Source organism: Curcuma longa, chromosome 11, assembly GCF_044706935.1.
Source record: "Curcuma longa cultivar G26 ecotype Majalengka, Jawa Barat chromosome 11, ITB_CL_G26_1.1, whole genome shotgun sequence".
NCBI lineage: Eukaryota > Viridiplantae > Streptophyta > Magnoliopsida > Zingiberales > Zingiberaceae > Curcuma > Curcuma longa.
Window position 1 is genome coordinate 14,015,952 of NC_133871.1, and position 18,912 is coordinate 14,034,863.

Consider the following 18,912-nt stretch of genomic DNA (forward strand, 5'->3'; position numbering starts at 1 on the left):
GAAATATCTGAGTAATTGGGTTGTTGATTTTCCCTATGCAAAGGGCAGCTGCATCAAAGGTAAAATTCCTTAAGATTTACTCCCTTTAATTGTGTGAAATCATGCTGAAGGAGCTGTTAAAATGACGACTTTAGATAATCCTATCCCACAATAAATAAATATTTAAGGTAAAAAAATGGAATCAAAGAAATAGAAACAAACCTATGTAATGATTTTACTTTTTTTAAAAAAATACTAAGTTACTAAATTGCTTTTTTATTCGGATGTCGGATTTATGCCCCACTAATTCTAGTGGTTTTATTTTTAATTGTCAAATTTGATTATATTTTCTTAAAAATTAAGATATAATTTAGACATTTAAATATTAATCTGTAATTTTATTCGCTTTTTTAAAAAAACTAACTTACAAAATCTCTATTAAATTTCAGTTTTCATAGTTTCACTATTAATTGTGTTTTGTTAAAGTTATGAGACAAATTTGTTTCTTTACAAATATAAATTGAATATTACATGGTTGATAATGAATATAAGTTATTTTTTCAACTTTAAAATAAAAAAATTATATATTTATTTGTTTAAAATTTCTTTAATTATAACTATTTTAAAAAGTAAAAATTATTTTTATAATTATACATAAAAAAAGTATCTTTCAATATATACTATAGTTTAAATTGATTAAGTTTGTCAACTTAAAATTCAGATTGAATTAAAGATTTTTCAATCCATTAGAATTGGCTCACCTTATTATATCATAGATTTTTTACTAATCAACACATTCCGCCACCCATTTGACAGTATTAATTTATTACAGATGTCGTTTATTTAAAAATCAAATTTATTATAAATATGAAATAAAAGAGTACAATCACACTTGTATGAAATTAAAAATAACGTATAAATTAAACATTCTTTTAATTAAGAGTGATGAGGCAAAGTTTATCGGGATTAATATAGTGGGTAAACATAAAATAAATTAATCTGCTAGTGCAACCGCACACAGGCACAGCCCGCATGCCCTAGTGGGCAGACGCCGGTGACGGTTTGAAACTCTACATGTTTCGACCTATCTCCTAGGTGATGATATAAAAGTTTGTAAAAATAAAATAAATTAATCTACTACTGCAACCGCAGGTCCAGGCCCCAGGCCCCAGGCACAGGTCTAGGCCCCAGGCCCAATACTAGGTCCCAGGCCTAGGACCCAGGCCCAGTTCTAGGCCCCAGGAGCAGGCCCACGCCCCAGGCCCAATACTAGGCCCCAGGCCTAGGACCCAGGCCCAACCCTAGGCCCCAGGCCAGGCCTAGGCCCGGCCGGGGCAGACGCCAGTACGCGCGGTCTGAGCTGCGAGCTCTACAAATTAATTTCGATCTATCCTCCTCTCTAGGTAGAAAATGTTCGGGAAGTAGGAAAAATCATGCACGACCGAGATAATCTGGTATGCATCGAACGGACAGGAGCTTCGCCGTCTTTTCCGCCCAGGACCGTACGCAGATATGCGCCGTTCTCTTGCAAATAAATAAAAGAGAGGAAAAAATTGAAGTATAATAAACGATATAATAATATTTAAATAAATTGAGTGGTTCCCATCTGACATTAGCATCATCATCCTCGTTCCTATCGTTATTGATCTCCCCAAATACCTACGGATTTGTATAATACTTGAGGGAAATGATCCTCCGAATCTCAATCCACGTTAATTTGGATATTTTTTAAATCCTAATAGTAAAGCTAAGTAATGGCTGATATTCACTTATGAGGACCAGGACAGCTGACGTGGAAGCCACGTCACATCCTGCGCGCGTGGTGGCGAAGAAAAACAAACTCGATTCCTCGCTAAACCCTAACCCACCTCCGCGATTCCTCTCTTGCCGATCAAAGGTGCTCCTCGATTCCTCTCCTCCGCCTCTCTTCGCCGCCGCAAACCCTAACCCTCCTCCGCCTCTCCTCGATTCCTCTCGTCCGCCTCTCTTCGCCGCCGCAAACCCTACCTTCTTCTTCCTCCGCCTCTCTTCGCCGCCGCAAACCGAGCCACCGCATCCCCGGCACTGCAACCTCGCGCGTGTCTAGTCTCTTCTCCCCTCACCACCGCAGACTCGCTGGGGTGCTTCCCGCGGCGCCTTTGGTCTTTCTCCCTGCTCGCTTCAAGACCCTGATCTCTTCTCGCGGATAGGTGAAGACACTGCTCGCCTCAAGACCCTGCACTGCTCGCCGCCGCGCAGGGCCCCTGCTCTCTTCTCCTCTACCGCGCCGCCTGCACTGCTCGCCGCCGCGCACCTAGTGCTCAAATCACCTTAGCTACAGTATGGTGATAAATATATATATTACTGATATGTATTTCGAGATGAATTAGCATTTGTTCGACATTTCCTTTTAAATTTGTCAGGTCATCCATACAGTCGGCAGGGATCCTGAAGTCCAGAAAAGCATTGTTGCAGAAAACACTCCCCTTATTGCCAGTCCTCTCATTGTATGCAACCTTTGCATCTTCTTATTCTTCATTAACTGTCTTTAGGCCTGTAATTTGTGCACATGATACTAGCATCTCAAGTTAATTATGAAATATTTCACTTTTCTAACCGTATGAAAATATTTTTTTATTTTTACAATTAGGTTGGTTATACCTATGGGTCATTCTTGTCACTAGGGTCCTGCATTATTCTTTAGCCTTCATCTATATGCACTTCCGACTTCTGAGAAATATATTTTGTTAGGTAGGTTGCAAATTAATTTTTTTTTTATAAGAACCATCATCGCGAAATTTCAAATACTTACTGATTTGTTAACTCAGTGCTAATGTGGGGTAAACAAAACCTTCTAGAAAGTATATTCCAGTATGAATTTGAGAAATCATGGGAGAAATTTTACAGATTTTCTTTCAGCAAATAAGCATCCTTGATGTTACTCTAGAGACATGAAGCTTTCCGTTAATTTTTCGCAGATTTTCTTTCCAAGCGCGAAATTGTATGGAGGACTGATCATGACTGATGGTTGTATCAAGTTACTTGTTATATTTTCTTCGCTAATATTACATCAGATACTCGACTTGGTTGTTTAACATTATTAGTTTGATTAGCATCTTGTTTTGTTGAATGACTGATGCATTGAACCTGTGTTTGAATGATCACCATAAAACTCAATCGTGTTGCATTCTCTAGTTCTGTTTTGTTTGTAATGAATCTTGCACTGTGAAAAGTATCAGAGTTGGATACATTCTGGCTAGTCTGCTACAGCTTTCAAGACGGCTTATGAGAGATTAAATATCTTGATTTTTCTGGTAGTAAGTCAGTTACCTTGCAGAAAATATGACACCTCACCCAGGTATTCTTTTTTAGTTACTGGAGATTGCTAATGGCATTCATCTTTGCTAGTAGTGAATGACAATCATTTGTTGTTGACTCTATGCTAGTTGTATCATTTGTTGCACCTTCTACTTTGACATTTTCTACAAATTTATAGTTTTTGAATCGCATTGGATTTGAGTGCAATGAGCTTGACCAGATCTGCATAAAGGATCAAACACTTTCAAGTGAAAGTGAGTGTCTTTTTTATATTCAAAGTTCTTTCACCAGTTTTTAGTTGCTTCAGATTATATTCAATCTGATATCTTTTTCAGGTGTTGATAGAATAATTGGTTTTGCCCTTAGCCACCACCTGAATAACAACACGTTTAAAGTATCTCCAAAGAAAACTAAGCTGGTTCTTTCAAGTGAAAGGTTGTCTTTATTGTTTTCACATTTCATTAGATTCCAAGAATTATTTGCCTGACTGTTATTAGTATTATGAACCTTCAGCATCCAATATGGTATGTCTGTGTTGCAAAACCTTCAAAGTGATTCCAACGGTACAAAGAAGTCACTTAAGGTGAGATGACTAGCTCTTTTTTATGCTTTTTCAAATATATCATTTGCATGCCTCTTCTCGCTGATGCAATTTATCAAGCTAAATGGCTTTATTCCTTTACTATGTTAATCTACACTGATGAAATATCTGATGAGGTGCTATTTTTGATGACATTTAATGCTCAAGTCTTTCTCCCATATGATGGCCAATATTTTGAGTTGTCTTTCCTGAGTTCCCTCTTCTATTTCAGGATGTGGTTATGGAAAATGAATTTGAAAAGCGACTTCTTGCTGATGTCATTCCTCCAAATGATATTGGAGTAACATTTGATGATATTGGAGCTTTAGTGAATGTGAAGGACACATTGAAAGATTTGGTGATGCTTCCGTTGCAAAGGCCAGAATTGTTCTGAAGAGGGCAATTTATGTCATCCTTCTTTTACTCAATTGTTATGTAATATAGCTGATGATGAATAAGAAATCAAGAAACCTATATAAACAATCATGGATTTCTTTGAAAAAGATGAAGCTATCATGATTTGATATGTTGCCATTTCTAAAATTTTAAGCTGTTATGTTATCAATGAGCTCAATTGAGTACCTTATATTCTAACATTCCCCTTCTGATCTTGGTGGGTGACTGGTTACAATGGCGTAAACTTAGTTCCTTCAGATTTATATTGAACATAGATATGGAAAAGAGCCGTAAATTTAGTTCCTTCAGATTACAATGACGTAAATTATACAATGGCGTAAATTTATCATGATTTTCTTTTTATCGATATGATTAGCATGCCTTTTCTGTTTTTGGGGTTTAGGCTGCTCTAGGTGGCGCTATTGGCAATCTAGAAGAGAGCTACGCAGTTAGTTGTGCTTTAGGTTGGAGCCCCCGACGAAGAGCTACATCCAACGCCGACAACATCTCGCAGCAGGAGCACGCCATTAAATTTAAAAAAAAATAACTTATCATAAAATGCCCAACACCACATGGTAAAACAAATATTATTTTTCCATCAGCACGCCATTACAGAAACTCTCAAACTTGCGTTTATACATTTCATACGATACCAAAAAGAATTAAAACAAAAACAGTAAGAAACATGAACACTTGACATTATCAAATAAACAGGGTTTAAGCTTCCATTGGATAATCTACAAGGCAGAGATAATTTACAAGCCAGCATAAGCTACATCATTATATTCATTCTATTAATACAAAAGAATGAAAAGCAGGGATAAGAACCCAGCAGCAGCTCCAGTTTTGCAGCTTACACTGAGTGTTCTTACTAGACTTTACCATAGTACGAATACTGCATCATCGATTACTTGCTTTCGATAAGAATATACAACAACGGAGATAATTTTAATATCTCCCAGGCAGCCGCTAGAAACTGAAACCAGGTTACCGCCTCATATGTTCTGGAATCAATTTGTGGATGAGCTCTGGGGATGCACTTGCTAACTGCAAAAAACATGGCAGAGACAAAATCCTTCTATCTTATCAAGAGAATCCTGTTGTTAAGAGTATGCCGGAAGCGCGATCATTGGCTAACAAGATGGCAAAATTTCCTGTCTCATTTCTACCTTTTGGTATTTGGCAGTAGCTCAAATCCATAAAAACATAGTAAATTTTCAACTAACAGACAATCTTCCTTTTTGTGGAAGGATTTGAAACTATATCAAGGACCGCATGAGTATGTAAAGTCTTGGATATTAATATGCAGATACTTGCATAGAGTTTATGGCAGTAGAAAATTCATGTAACCTACAGAAAATATCTGAAAGTCGCAATTCGATGTTTTCTCTTTCAAATAAGACAAACTGATATGGTACTTTTTCCAAGTATAAGCAAATAAGGTAAGAGGTAAATTGCTCGATCAGAGTTGCTAATGAACAAAAATTATCTTAATCAGTGAGGAGCTTTCCAGCAAAGCATTCATCCTAGGTCCACACAGCTTCAGAAGATGTTAAGCTTACCTCCTGCTTGAAGTCAAAAAGAGGAGGCAGAGGACGATCATTTGGCAGCCTTGCATTTGGTTCTCTTAGTTCATCAAAAAAAGGATGAGCACATGCTTCCAACTGTAAAAATAAAATAAAATTCAACTAAATAACTCCACTGAGCAACATTAGACTAAATAAATTTCAAGCAAATATACATAGAGGAAGCCGAGCCCTCACAAGTGAACAGCATTTTACTCCTCTTTTTTAACTTTTTTTTAGTGCAGGGAGGTAGTAAACATTAAAGTTCCAAAACATTACATAAATTTACTAATACATGACATTGGAGCTTAATCTAGCTGATATTCTGTGAATGTATCATTTTAAGTTATACTTGGTGGATAACTTACAAGGGCCCTGCGCGGCGGCGAGCAGTGCAGGGTCTTGAGGCGAGCAGTGTCTTCACCTGTCCGTGAGAAGAGATCAGGGTCTTGAGGCGAGCAGGGAGAAGAGACCAAAGGCGCCGTGGGAAGCACCCAGCGAGGCTGCGGTGGTGAGGGGAGAAGAGACTAGACGCGCGCGAGGTTGCGGTGGCTCGGTTTGCGGCGGCGAAGAGAGGCGGAGGAGAGGAATCGAGGAGAGGCGGAGGAGGTTAGGGTTTGCGGCGGCGAAGAAAGGCGGAAGAGGGTTAGGGTTTGCGGCGGCGAAGAAAGGCGGAAGAGGGTTAGGGTTTGCGGCGGCGAGCAGGGGTGGATGTTCTTCTGCTCCGTGTGCGCGACGATTGCCGGCGGCGTGGAGCGGATGACGACGATTTTGGGATTCGAATCGGCGTGGGCGTGGAGCAGACGACGGGAGGGAAGCTGATCTATGATTCGGCCGCGCAAATTTGGTAGAAGGCGGGATTTTATTTCGTTGGCACAGACGCACGCGAACGGAAGAAATTCCCAGCCACGTCCGCATCTCCACGTCGGCGTCGCCCACGAGTCGCCCAGGGAGCGACGCCCAGGAGAACAAATCTATATATATATATATATATATATATATATATATATATATATATATATATATATATATATAGCAAGTATATATATATATATATATCTCGGACTCCATGTATATAATATAAATTAATTATACATACAAATTTACTTTTATATTATGAATTTGGCAGAAATAATTATATATTAATAGTTAATTACTGAGCTCAATCATGAGCCGACAAGGTTGGGCCTAGAAGCTAGGAAAGGAGTGAAGGAAATTACTGAGCTCAATCGGTACTCAGCCTTGGATGTACTAAGGCTTGAGAGACATAAGATGTTTGATACTTAGGTAAGGAAATCACACTCAAAAGAGGGTGGTGCTCGACGTTGGAATTCAGTGTTTGGGAATTGGGCTTCGAACCAAGTGGTGCTCGATTTGGGCTCAAGGAATCGCAAATGAGAGAGGTGAATGTTTAACCGGAAGGGAAATTAAATCCATTTAGGAATGAGAGCAATGATTAATGATGACGAACATTAGCAGTTACACAAAGAGGTGATCATGAGGCTGTTACCAAATGAATGAATAATAATGATGACGGATATAAAATTGTAAAGCCATATAACAAGGATCCTTACTCGATGGCGGATATAAAATTAATGACATAAGTAATAAAAGCGGAGGATATTTCTCATCAATATTCTCATTTATTCTTTTACATCTCTAGTTTCTTTTCAATTTCTACTTAAACATATATTGGAGAGATCACATCGAAATAAGAACAACACCTTTTGACTGACTACGTGCTAACTTTGAAAATACGCTATCTTATAAAGATATAGAGGCCTCGATCATCCAAAAACCACACCGTATCAGTCTTCAGGGTAGTCTATTCGAGCTTAAGAAAGATATCTTGATGCTAGAAATCATCTTCGTCAGAAACCCTGAGAATTTGGGGAATCCAATCAACAAAAGACATGTAAGATAGAAAAGTACCTACAAATCTCTATGGCTCAGATTCCTGGATCACCATACTACCACGTATGCTCCAATTAAGATCTCACCCCGTCAAAGCACCAGCCAATGAGGGAAGAGATACAGATTCCACAAGATAAGCAGAAATCAGATGGCCTCGGGCTTTAAAACGACGCCCCAATTCCTATTCCAACTCCAAACGCAGCAGAATTAGCCTTTGATCCAGCACCTCTCCTCCATCAATCTGCTCAAATGGCTTCCACCATGGCGCTCTCCTCCCCCTCCTTCGTCGGCAAGCCCGTCAAGCTCGCCCCCTCACTCTCCGACGGCCTTGGCGGCGGCGGCAGGTTCACCATGCGGAAGACCGGTGGCAGACCCAAACCAGCGGTGTCGGGGAGCCCCTGGTACGGTCCCGACCGCGTCAAGTATCTCGGCCCCTTCTCCGGCGAGCCCCCGTCCTACCTCACCGGCGAATTCCCCGGCGACTATGGGTGGGACACCGCCGGCCTCTCCGCTGATCCCGAGACATTCGCTAAGAACCGGGAGCTGGAGGTGATCCACTGCCGGTGGGCCATGCTGGGCGCGCTGGGCTGCGTCTTTCCGGAGCTCCTCTCCCGCAACGGCGTCAAATTCGGCGAGGCGGTCTGGTTCAAAGCCGGGTCGCAGATTTTCTCCGAGGGCGGACTCGATTACCTCGGCAACCCGAGCCTGATCCACGCTCAGAGCATCCTGGCCATATGGGCGTCCCAAGTGGTGTTGATGGGCGCCGTGGAGGGGTACCGTATTGCAGGTGGCCCGCTGGGAGAGGTGGTCGACCCGCTCTACCCCGGAGGGAGCTTCGACCCACTGGGTCTCGCCGACGATCCCGAGGCCTTTGCGGAGCTGAAGGTGAAGGAGATCAAAAACGGACGGTTGGCCATGTTTTCCATGTTCGGCTTCTTCGTGCAAGCCATCGTCACCGGCAAGGGGCCGCTGGAGAACCTGGCCGACCACTTGGCCGACCCGGTGAACAACAACGCATGGGCCTACGCCACCAACTTTGTTCCCGGCAAATGAAAACGCCGTGTTGCGTTGAGATTGTAAACTGAGATGAGATGTACATTAATTAATGTGCCAATTGGAATGGGAATGGAAAGTGTGAGCGAATTAATGGAAGTTTGTAAGTGAGACTCTGTCTTTGCAATTGCTCCTAGCTCCTCATGTTTGACGAGAAATCAAAACCTGTAATCTTCAAACTCGTGTTGTTACAGATCGGCTGTTATAGTTTTCAGGTTTAATTTACTCTTTCGTTCTCGCTCACGCAAGGAATATGCAGATGGCAATGTGAACAGCTAGAACAATCATGTATAGTTTAGCAAGTGCAATATATAATTCGACACCAACCACGAACAGGAATCATTAAGACTACTGAATTAATATTATACATACAATAAGTAAGGCCTTAATTGTGAATTTACAATAAGCCGTACGTTCCAGTCTACACTCAGTTTCTGGATTAATGAGATGTGCCAAGCAAACACATACAATACTTTACCAATACGAAACACATGTCCAAATTTCATTTTTTTTTTCCCCTTCCACTCGCTGTGCACAATTAGCTCTTCATGATTGAGAACGAATGCTAGCTAGCTTGGTATAAAAATTTATATATAGCTAGCTAGCTATATATACGACATTAATAAATCCAAATTTAGGTGCATACTTTACTAAGGAGCAGCAGCTAGCAGTACGCCAGTATCTCACTCAGGACGGGGTGATTTTCCACGGATTTGTTTTTGTCTTAGTATCAATCAATATGCATACACTCCTCAATATCTACTGCTGTCCTTGGATCAATATAATTGTTTATGTTCAACCGTTGAGTGAGTAATTATAATGCTCCTTCACGATCCCACTAATGAAATGAGAGGATATCAAATGCTTTAATTGTGATACTCGATAGACACACAGACTGACAAAAGGCCGCATGCATGATGATTAAGAGGTTGATGAGGAGCAGCATTACAATGAAGACTTCATTGACACACAAGAAAGACGAAGAGGATAACTAAAAAAAAGATAAATGATTTTTAGATTTGTATATATAATATATATAAATATGTATCTCAGATTTTCTGTAATGGCTTTTTATTATATACTAATTTTTATGTTATGATTTTTACAGAAATAATTATTAGTAGTTAATTTCTTTTATTTTATGATCAAATTAGAATTCAACCAAATACTCACGTTTATTTTTTTTTATTATTAATTTTCATTATATAAAAAATTCTCACATGATTTTATTTACGAATCAAATATATTTTTTTATATAATGAAAATTAATAAAATAAAAAAAATAAAAAAATTATTCTATTAAAAATAAATTATTCTCCATCAGATGAATTTAATTAATTATATTTTTTTTCACCCATGATTTGATTGATTGGAAAGATTTGATTATTTTCTTCCCTCTTCCTCAAACTTAGTTGTAGATATTGATTTGATTCTCATGATTTGATTGATTGATTCAGAAAAGATTTGATTATTTTCTTCCCTCTCAAAATTAGTTGTAGATATTAATGAGATCAAACTTGTTTTTAAGAAATTTACGAGCTTATTTAGATGATTCTTTTGTAAGAAGATAAGCAAGAATATATTCAATACTGATAATATCTTCATCTATCTTTTCTCTAATGAAATGACGACCAACGTTTACATGTTTTGTTTGATCATGATGAACTGAATTATGAGCTATACTAATAGCTTATTTATTATCATAATGGAGTACTATAGTATATATATTCGAATTTAAGTTTTTCATCACTCTTTTAATCCATGAGTTTACAAATTTCATAAGTCATGGCTCTGTATTATGCTTCAACACTATTTCTTGCAATTATAAAATATTTTTTGCTACACCATCTCCCTAAATTCTCCCATACCATCATGCTATCCTCAGAAGTTGACTTCCTAATCATCAATTGATCTTACCCAATATGCATCAATATATGCGCACACTCTTTTATCCTCAATTTTTACAAAGAACATATCTTTTCCATGAGTTTATTTCAGATGTCTTAAATTTTGTATACTGCATTTAAATGACTTACTAGCAAAGATACCATTAAACTCTTCACCCAATCTATTCAACAAACAAGGAGCATAACAAAACAATGAGTAACTAGCATATTCCAATTGGTACATTAATTTACAATCTTAACATGGCGTTCTCATTTGCCGGGAACAATTCTTTTTCTTTGTTTATTATCTAGCTAGCTAGTCAAGATTGTTTGTGATAAATTAAAGCTCTTTCTTTCAGGAGGTGCACTCTGATGTTTAACTTTACCTTTTGTATGTTTTTGCAATAAACCTGAAAACTATACGAGTTTCAAGATGGCAGGTTTTGATTTATCGTCAAACATGAGGAGGAGCAAAGACAGAGTCTCACTTACAAACTTCCATTAATTCGCTCACACATTCCCATTCCCATTCCCATTCCCATTCCAATTGGCACATTAATTAATGTACATCTCATCTCAGTTTACAATCTCAACGCAACACGGCGTTTTCATTTGCCGGGAACAAAGTTGGTGGCGTAGGCCCATGCGTTGTTGTTCACCGGGTCGGCCAAGTGGTCGGCCAGGTTCTCCAGCGGCCCCTTGCCGGTGACGATGGCTTGCACGAAGAAGCCGAACATGGAAAACATGGCCAACCGTCCATTCTTGATCTCCTTCACCTTCAGCTCCGCGAAAGCCTCGGGATCGTCGGCGAGGCCCAGTGGGTCGAAGCTCCCTCCGGGGTACAGCGGATCGACCACCTCTCCCAGCGGGCCACCTGCAATACGGTACCCCTCCACGGCGCCCATCAACACCACTTGGGACGCCCATATGGCCAGGATGCTCTGAGCATGGATCAAACTCGGGTTGCCGAGGTAATCGAGTCCGCCCTCGGAGAAAATCTGCGACCCGGCTTTGAACCAAACCGCCTCGCCGAATTTGACGCCGTTGCGGGAGAGGAGCTCCGGAAAGACGCAGCCCAGCGCGCCCAGCATGGCCCACCGGCAGTGGATCACCTCCAGCTCCCGGTTCTTGGCGAACGTTTCGGGATCAGCGGAGAGGCCGGCGGTGTCCCACCCGTAGTCGCCGGGGAATTCGCCGGTGAGGTAGGACGGGGGCTCGCCGGAGAAGGGGCCGAGATACTTGACGCGGTCGGGACCGTACCAGGGGCTCCCCGACACCGCTGGTTTGGGTCTACCGCCGGTCTTCCGCATGGTGAACCTGCCGCCGCCGCCAAGGCCGTCGGAGAGTGAGGGGGCGAGCTTGACGGGCTTGCCGACGAAGGACGGGGAGGAGAGCGCCATGGTGGAAGCCATTTGAGCAGATTGATGGAGGAGAGGTGCTGGATCAAAGGCTAATTCTGCTGCGTTTGGAGTTGGAATAGGAATTGGGGCGTCGTTTTAAAGCCCAAGGCCATCTGATTTCTGCTTATCTTGTGGAATCTGTATCTCTTCCCTCATTGGCTGGTGCTTCTACGGGGTGAGATCTTTGGAGCATACGTGGTACGTAGTATGGTGATCCAGGAATCTGAGCCACAGAGATAGATTTGTAGGTACTTTGCTATCTTACATGTCTTTTGTCGATTGGATTCCACAAATTCTCAGGGTTTCTGAGTCTCTGACGAAGATGATTTCTAACATCTTCATATCTTTCTTAAGCTATATACCCTGATGACTGATACGGTGGTTTTTGGATGGTAGAGGCCTCCATATCTTTATAAGATATATAGCGTATTGTTCAAAGTTAGCAACTTAGCATGTAGTCAGTCAAAAGGTGTCGATTTTATCTCGATGTGATTTTAAGTAGAATTTGGAAAGAAATTAGAGATGTAAAAGAATAAATAAGAATAGTGATGAGAAATATCCTCCCTTTTGATTACTTATGTTATTTTATAACCTCCATGGAGTAACGATCGATCCATGTTATATGGTTTTACAATTTCCCTTCTATAACATACAGTCGCCAGTCATCATTATTAATTATCCACTCGTTTGGTAACAGCTAGCCTCATAATCACCTCTTTGTGTAACGGCTAATGTTCGTCATCATTAATCATTGCTTCCATTCCTAAACGGATTTTAAACATTCACCCCTCCTCTCCTTTGCATGCGGTTCCTTGAGCCCAAATCTCCCACCACCTGGTTCCAAGCCCAATTCCCAAACATTGAATTCCAACGTAACGTCGAGCACCACCCTTACCAAGTATCGAACATCTTATGTCTCTCAAGCCCTAGCTACTACGTCCAAGGCTGAGTACGTACTGATTAATTGAGCCTGCCCAATAATTTCCTTCACTCCTAATTTCCTTCCAGGCCCGGCCGGCCAACTTTGTCGGCTCAAGCTTGGCTTGACCCACATACCTTGATTTAATTTCTTCTTGGGCTATATATCCGGACTCCTTAATTAAATATTGGTTTGCACGCGCGTGTTACATTGGTGCTTTCGTTTTTGATATGTATTATTACACATATATAAACGTGAGTGTTTGGTTGGATTATAATTTGATTATAAAATAATATAAAAATTAACTACTAATAATTAATTATTTCCGCCAAATTCATAATATAAAAGTAAATTTGTATGTATAATTAATTTATATTATATACATGCAGTGAGTCCGAGATATATATATATATATATATATATACTTGCTATATATTTTCTTAAAATAAAAATCACTCATCCTCGTAGTCACTCTTGGTCATCCTCTACTTCACCTTCTCATGTTTCTGATCCTACTCCTGGTCCTCATAAGTGAATATCAGCCATTACTTAGCCTAAAATCTAAACCCTAAATCCTAAAACCGTGTATATATATATATATATATAAAAGTTGCTTTCAACTATAAGATTGAATGAAACGGTCAAAACACTCCAACTAAAAGGGAGAGATGAATAATAGATGATGATACCTATGAATTAATAAATTCTTAATTATAATATATAGCTAGAGACAATCAAACGGTTAGGTGTACAAGGACCCTCAAGAAGTGACAACACCATGAGAGGAAGCCATTGCATATAAAATCTAGAAATTAATGCTTAGACTGAAATGAAGACGATATGAAATACACTAACAATAAATAAATAAATAAATATATAACAGAGAGAGAGGGTGGCCATGGTCACAAGCAAGGACTGCATGCAGGAAGAAATATTCTTGATTATGATTTACATATAATAATCACTGTCACTTGATAAAGGTTTGAATCTTGACAAAATCGAGACAATATTCTCTTTCATCGTGATCAATTACAGTTTTTTAATTTATCTTTTCATATATTATCGTGAGACTGACTGTATAGGATCGCTAGGATGACAGATTCTACTATTTATAGAAAAGTGCTATGACATTTGATAAAGTATTGAATTATACTTTGTTGTCCATAAGAGAACTAAACATATTCTCCTTAGCTAGCTATTCCTTTAGATTGTCATTGCCATGAGAATCATATTGAGATGAGAATCCCAGCAGGCAATGCAATACAGCTAGAAGTTAAAAATGATGTTAAGAGTAAGATGATAATGGCAAATGAGATTTTACCTTTAAGATGCACAAGACATGCATCACTAATGTTGTTGAATCCCAAGTTCAAAACTTTCAGCTTCTGAAGTCCTGCATTACAATAATTGTGCTAAAAGTTGAGCATATGGAAAATGAAAATAACTAGACCAAAAAATTGAGCATATGGAATAACTGGGAGGATGGGAGGATTGCGTACCGTCTAGATCGAATGGATCAGGAACGCTGCTCTAAGAGTAGTTGTAAGAGTAAGAGGGAGGATGGATCGAATGCTAAAAGAGTGATTAATGGAGCAACTGGGAGGATGGGAGGATTGGGTAGGAACGAGAAGGAGGTTGATGCTAATGTCAGATGGGAACCGTTTATATTTATTTAAATATTATTATATCGTTTATTATACATCAAATTTTTTCCCTCTTTTATTTATGTCAGATATTTTTTGTAAGACAGAAGGGTGCAACTATGCGAACAGCCCTGGGCGGAAAGGACGGCGAAGCTCCTGTCCGTTAGATGCGTACCAGATTATCACGGTCGTCCGTAATTTTTCCTACATCCCGAACGTTTTCTACGAAGAATAAGATAGGAGGATAGGTCGAAATTAGAGCTCAGCTAGGGGTGGGAAAAAATACTGAATTTTCGGTATACCGCACATACCATACCGATATTTACCGTCCATACCGAAAATTTCGGTATACCAAAAATTTCGGTACGGTATAATACCGTACCGAATTTTTCGGTATCGGTATCGGTATGAAATTATTATTTTTTGGTATTTCGATATATACCGAAACACCTATTATATATCCTCTTATAAATTATTTATTATTTTTAAAATTGATATTGGGTACGGTATTTCGGTATGATCGGTATACCGAACATTTTTATACGATCGGTATGATCAGTATGATCGATCGGTTGGTCGGTATTTCGGTATGATCGGTATACCGAACATTTTGATCGGTATGCATTTTATACTATACTGAAAATTCGGTATACCGAATTTTCGGTATGGTAACGGTATAGGTTTTTTTTTATGCCGAAATTTTTGATACGGTATACGGTATCGTATGTAAAATTCGGTATACCGTACCGACCCAGCCCTAAGCTCTGCAGCTCAAATCGCGCATCACTGACGTGTGCCCAACGGCCAGTGGCCTGAGCCTGGGCCTGCGGTTGCAGTAGTAGATTAATTAAAGTCGTTGCCAAACTTGGCGACAAAATTTCTCGTTTCGTTGCAGATATTTGCGACGAAAACTAAAATTCGTCCCCAAATTCGTCGCAAATTTGCGACGAATTCTATTTTCGTCGCAAATCCACGAATCATTTTTCGCAGATTTGCGACAAAAATATTTTTGTCGATTGATTTTCGTCGCAAATCTACGACGAATTTGGGGACGAATTTTAGTTTTCGTCGCAAATATCTGCAACGAAACGAGAAATTTTGTCGCCAAGTTTGGCAACGACTTTATAGCAACGAAAAAGAATTCGTCGCAGAATATTTTACGATGATTTTTTTTTTAAATTCGTCACAAAATTCATCCCAAAATCAATGTTTTTTTGTAGTGTCGGGAAGCGTAAAGAACATAAAAGATAAAGAAATCGAACCTGCAGATGGATCGTAGCGGAATGACCAGATTCTTCACACCGGCGGGGATTGATTCTAACTTCTTCTCACGGATCCGTTGCACTATTCAAATCGCCAAGAAAAAAAAAGATAAACAGAGGTCAAGAAAAAAGTGATTAATGGAATAACTGGGAGGATGGGAGGATTGCGTACCGTCTAGATCGAATGGATCGGGAATGCTGCTCTAAGAGTAGTTGTAAGAGTAAGAGGGAGGATGGATCGAATGCTAAAAGAGTGATTAATGGAGCAACTGGGAGGATGGGAGGATTGGGTAGGAACGAGGAGGAGGTTGATGCTAATTAGGGCTGGGTCGGTACGGTATACCGAATTTTACATATGATACCGTATACCGTACCGAAAATTTCGGCATAAAAAAAACCTATACCGTTACCATACCGAAAATTCGGTATACCAGAATTTCGGTATACCGAATTTTCAGTATAGTATAAAATGCATACCGATCAAAATGTTTGGTATACCGATCATACCGAAATACCGACCAACCGACCGATCATACTGATCATACCGATCGTATAAAAATGTTCGGTATACCGATCATACCGAAATACCGTACCCAATATCAATTTTAAAAATAATAAATAATTTATAAGAGGATATTTAATAGGTGTTTCGGTATATACCGAAATACCGAAAAATAATAATTTCATACCGATACCGATACCGAAAAATTCGGTACGGTATTATACCGTACTGAATTTTTCGGTATACCGAAATTTTCGGTATGGACGGTAAATATCGGTATGGTATGTGCAGTATACCGAAAATTCGGTATTTTTTCCCACCCCTAATGCTAATGTCAGATGGGAACCGTTTATATTTATTAAATATTATTATATCGTTTATTATACATCAAATTTTTTCCCTCTTTTATTTATGTCAGATATTTTTGTAAGACAGAAGGGTAGGGCTGGGTCGGTACGGTATACCGAATTTTGCATATGATACCGTATACCGTACCGAAAATTTTGGCATAAAAAAATCTATACCGTTACAATACCGAAAATTCGGTATATCGGAATTTCGGTATACCGAAAATTCGGTATACCGAATATACCGAATTTTTGGTATATTACACCGAAAATATTAAAAATTTTGGTATACTGATAATTTCGGTACGGTATTATACCGAAAATGTTGGTATACCGAAATATCGAAAAATAAAAATTTCATACCGATACCGATACCGAAAAATTCGATACGGTATTATACCATACCGAAATTTTCGGTATACCAAAATTTTCGATATGGACGGTAAATATTGGTATGGTATCTGCGGTATACCGAAAATTCAGTATTTTTTCCCACCCCTACAGAAGGGTGCAACTATGCGAACAGCCCTGGGCGGAAAGGACGGCAAATCTCCTGTCCGTTAGATGCGTACCAGATTATCACGGTCGTCCGTAATTTTTCCTACTTCCCAAACGTTTTCTACGAAGAATAAGATAGGAGGATAGGTCGAAATTAGAGCTTAGCAGCTCAAATCGCGCATCACTGGCGTCTGCCCAACGGCGTGTGGCCTGGGCCTGGGCCTGCGGTTGCAGTAGTAGATTAATTAAAGTCGTTGCCAAACTTGGCGATAAAATTTCTCGTTTCGTTGCAGATATTTGCGACGAAAACTAAAATTCATCCCCAAATTCATCGTAAATTTGCGACGAATTCTATTTTCGTCGCAAATTCGCGACGAATCATTTTCATCGCAGATTTGCGACAAAAATATTTTTGTCGCAAATTTGTGACGAATTTGATTTTCGTCGTAAATCTGCGATGAATTTGAGGACGAATTTTAGTTTTCGTCGCAAATATCTGCAACGAAACGAGAAATTTTATCGCCAAGTTTGGCAACGACTTTATAGCAACGTAAAAGAATTCGTCGCAGAATATTTTACGATGAATTTTTTTTAAAAAATTCGTCACAAAATTCATCCCAAAATCAATGTTTTTTTGTAGTGTCGGGAAGCGTAAAGAACATAAAAGATAAAGAAATCGAACCTGCAGATGGATCGTAGCGGAATGACCAGATTCTTCACACCGGCGGGGATTGATTCTAACTTCTTCTCACGGATCCGTCGCACTATTCAAATCGCCGAGAAAAAAAAAAGATAAATAGAGGTCAAGAAAAAAGTGATTAATGGAATAACTGGGAGGATGGGAGGATTGCGTACCGTCTAGATCGAATGGATCGGGAACGCTGCTCTAAGAGTAGTTGTAAGAGTAAGAGGGAGGATGGATCGAATGCTAAAAGAGTGATTAATGGAGCAACTGGGAGGATGGGAGGATTGGGTAGGAACGAGGAGGAGGTTGGTTGATGCTAATGTCAGATGGGAACCGTTTATATTTATTTAAATATTATTATATCGTTTATTATACATCAAATTTTTTCCCTCTTTTATTTATGTCAGATATTTTTGTAAGACAGAAGGGTGCAACTATGCGAACAGTCCTGGGCGGAAAGGACGGCGAAGCTCCTGTCCGTTAGATGCGTACCAGATTATCACGGTCGTCCGTAATTTTTCCTACTTCCCGAACGTTTTCTACGAAGAATAAGATAAGAGGATAGGTCGAAATTAGAGATCAACAGCTCAAATCGCGCATCACTGGCGTCTGCCCAACGGCCTGTGGCCTGGGCCTGGGCCTGCGGTTGCAGTAGTAGATTAATTAAAGTCGTTGCCAAACTTGGCGATAAAATTTTTCGTTTCGTTGCAAATATTTACGACGAAAACTAAAATTCGTCCCCAAATTCGTCGCAAATTTGCGACGAATTCTATTTTCGTCGCAAATCCGCGACGAATCATTTTCATCGCAGATTTGCGACGAAAATATTTTTGTCGCAAATTTGCGACGAATTTGATTTGCGACTATGAACAAGTTTCAAGAAGATGACTGATTTTGATGTCTCATCCTCATCGCTTCAACGTAGCAGTTATATGCTCTTGACGCTAACCATGCCAGTCAAACATCAAGTACAAAAGCAGAGTCAC

The 18,912-nt window shown here is 39.6% G+C and overlaps 2 protein-coding genes and 1 long non-coding RNA gene across 4 annotated transcripts; 2 read left to right on the forward strand and 1 right to left on the reverse strand.

The window, feature by feature from the left end:
• Positions 1 to 1,842: 1,842 nt before the first annotated feature.
• Positions 1,843 to 4,281, forward strand: LOC141842104 (uncharacterized). 2 transcript variants are annotated; one of them, XR_012602853.1, is made up of 7 exons: positions 1,843 to 2,298; positions 2,382 to 2,465; positions 2,937 to 3,316; positions 3,455 to 3,530; positions 3,612 to 3,711; positions 3,790 to 3,859; positions 4,089 to 4,281. It is a non-coding gene; the product is annotated as an uncharacterized LOC141842104 (long non-coding RNA). The 2 variants fall into 2 exon arrangements; XR_012602852.1 differs by having other exon boundaries at positions 2,937 to 3,530.
• A 3,654-nt stretch (positions 4,282 to 7,935) lies between these two features.
• LOC141839231 (chlorophyll a-b binding protein 40, chloroplastic-like) lies at positions 7,936 to 8,977 on the forward strand. The gene has a single exon (XM_074726933.1). It carries the CDS (start codon positions 7,981 to 7,983, stop codon positions 8,782 to 8,784), a length of 804 nt encoding a protein of 267 aa, XP_074583034.1. The 5' UTR covers positions 7,936 to 7,980; the 3' UTR covers positions 8,785 to 8,977.
• Positions 8,978 to 11,081: 2,104 nt separating this feature from the next.
• On the reverse strand, positions 11,082 to 12,146 carry LOC141839273 (chlorophyll a-b binding protein 40, chloroplastic-like). Its single transcript, XM_074726987.1, has one exon. It carries the CDS (start codon positions 12,080 to 12,082, stop codon positions 11,279 to 11,281), a length of 804 nt encoding a protein of 267 aa, XP_074583088.1. The 5' UTR covers positions 12,083 to 12,146; the 3' UTR covers positions 11,082 to 11,278.
• Positions 12,147 to 18,912: the final 6,766 nt, after the last annotated feature.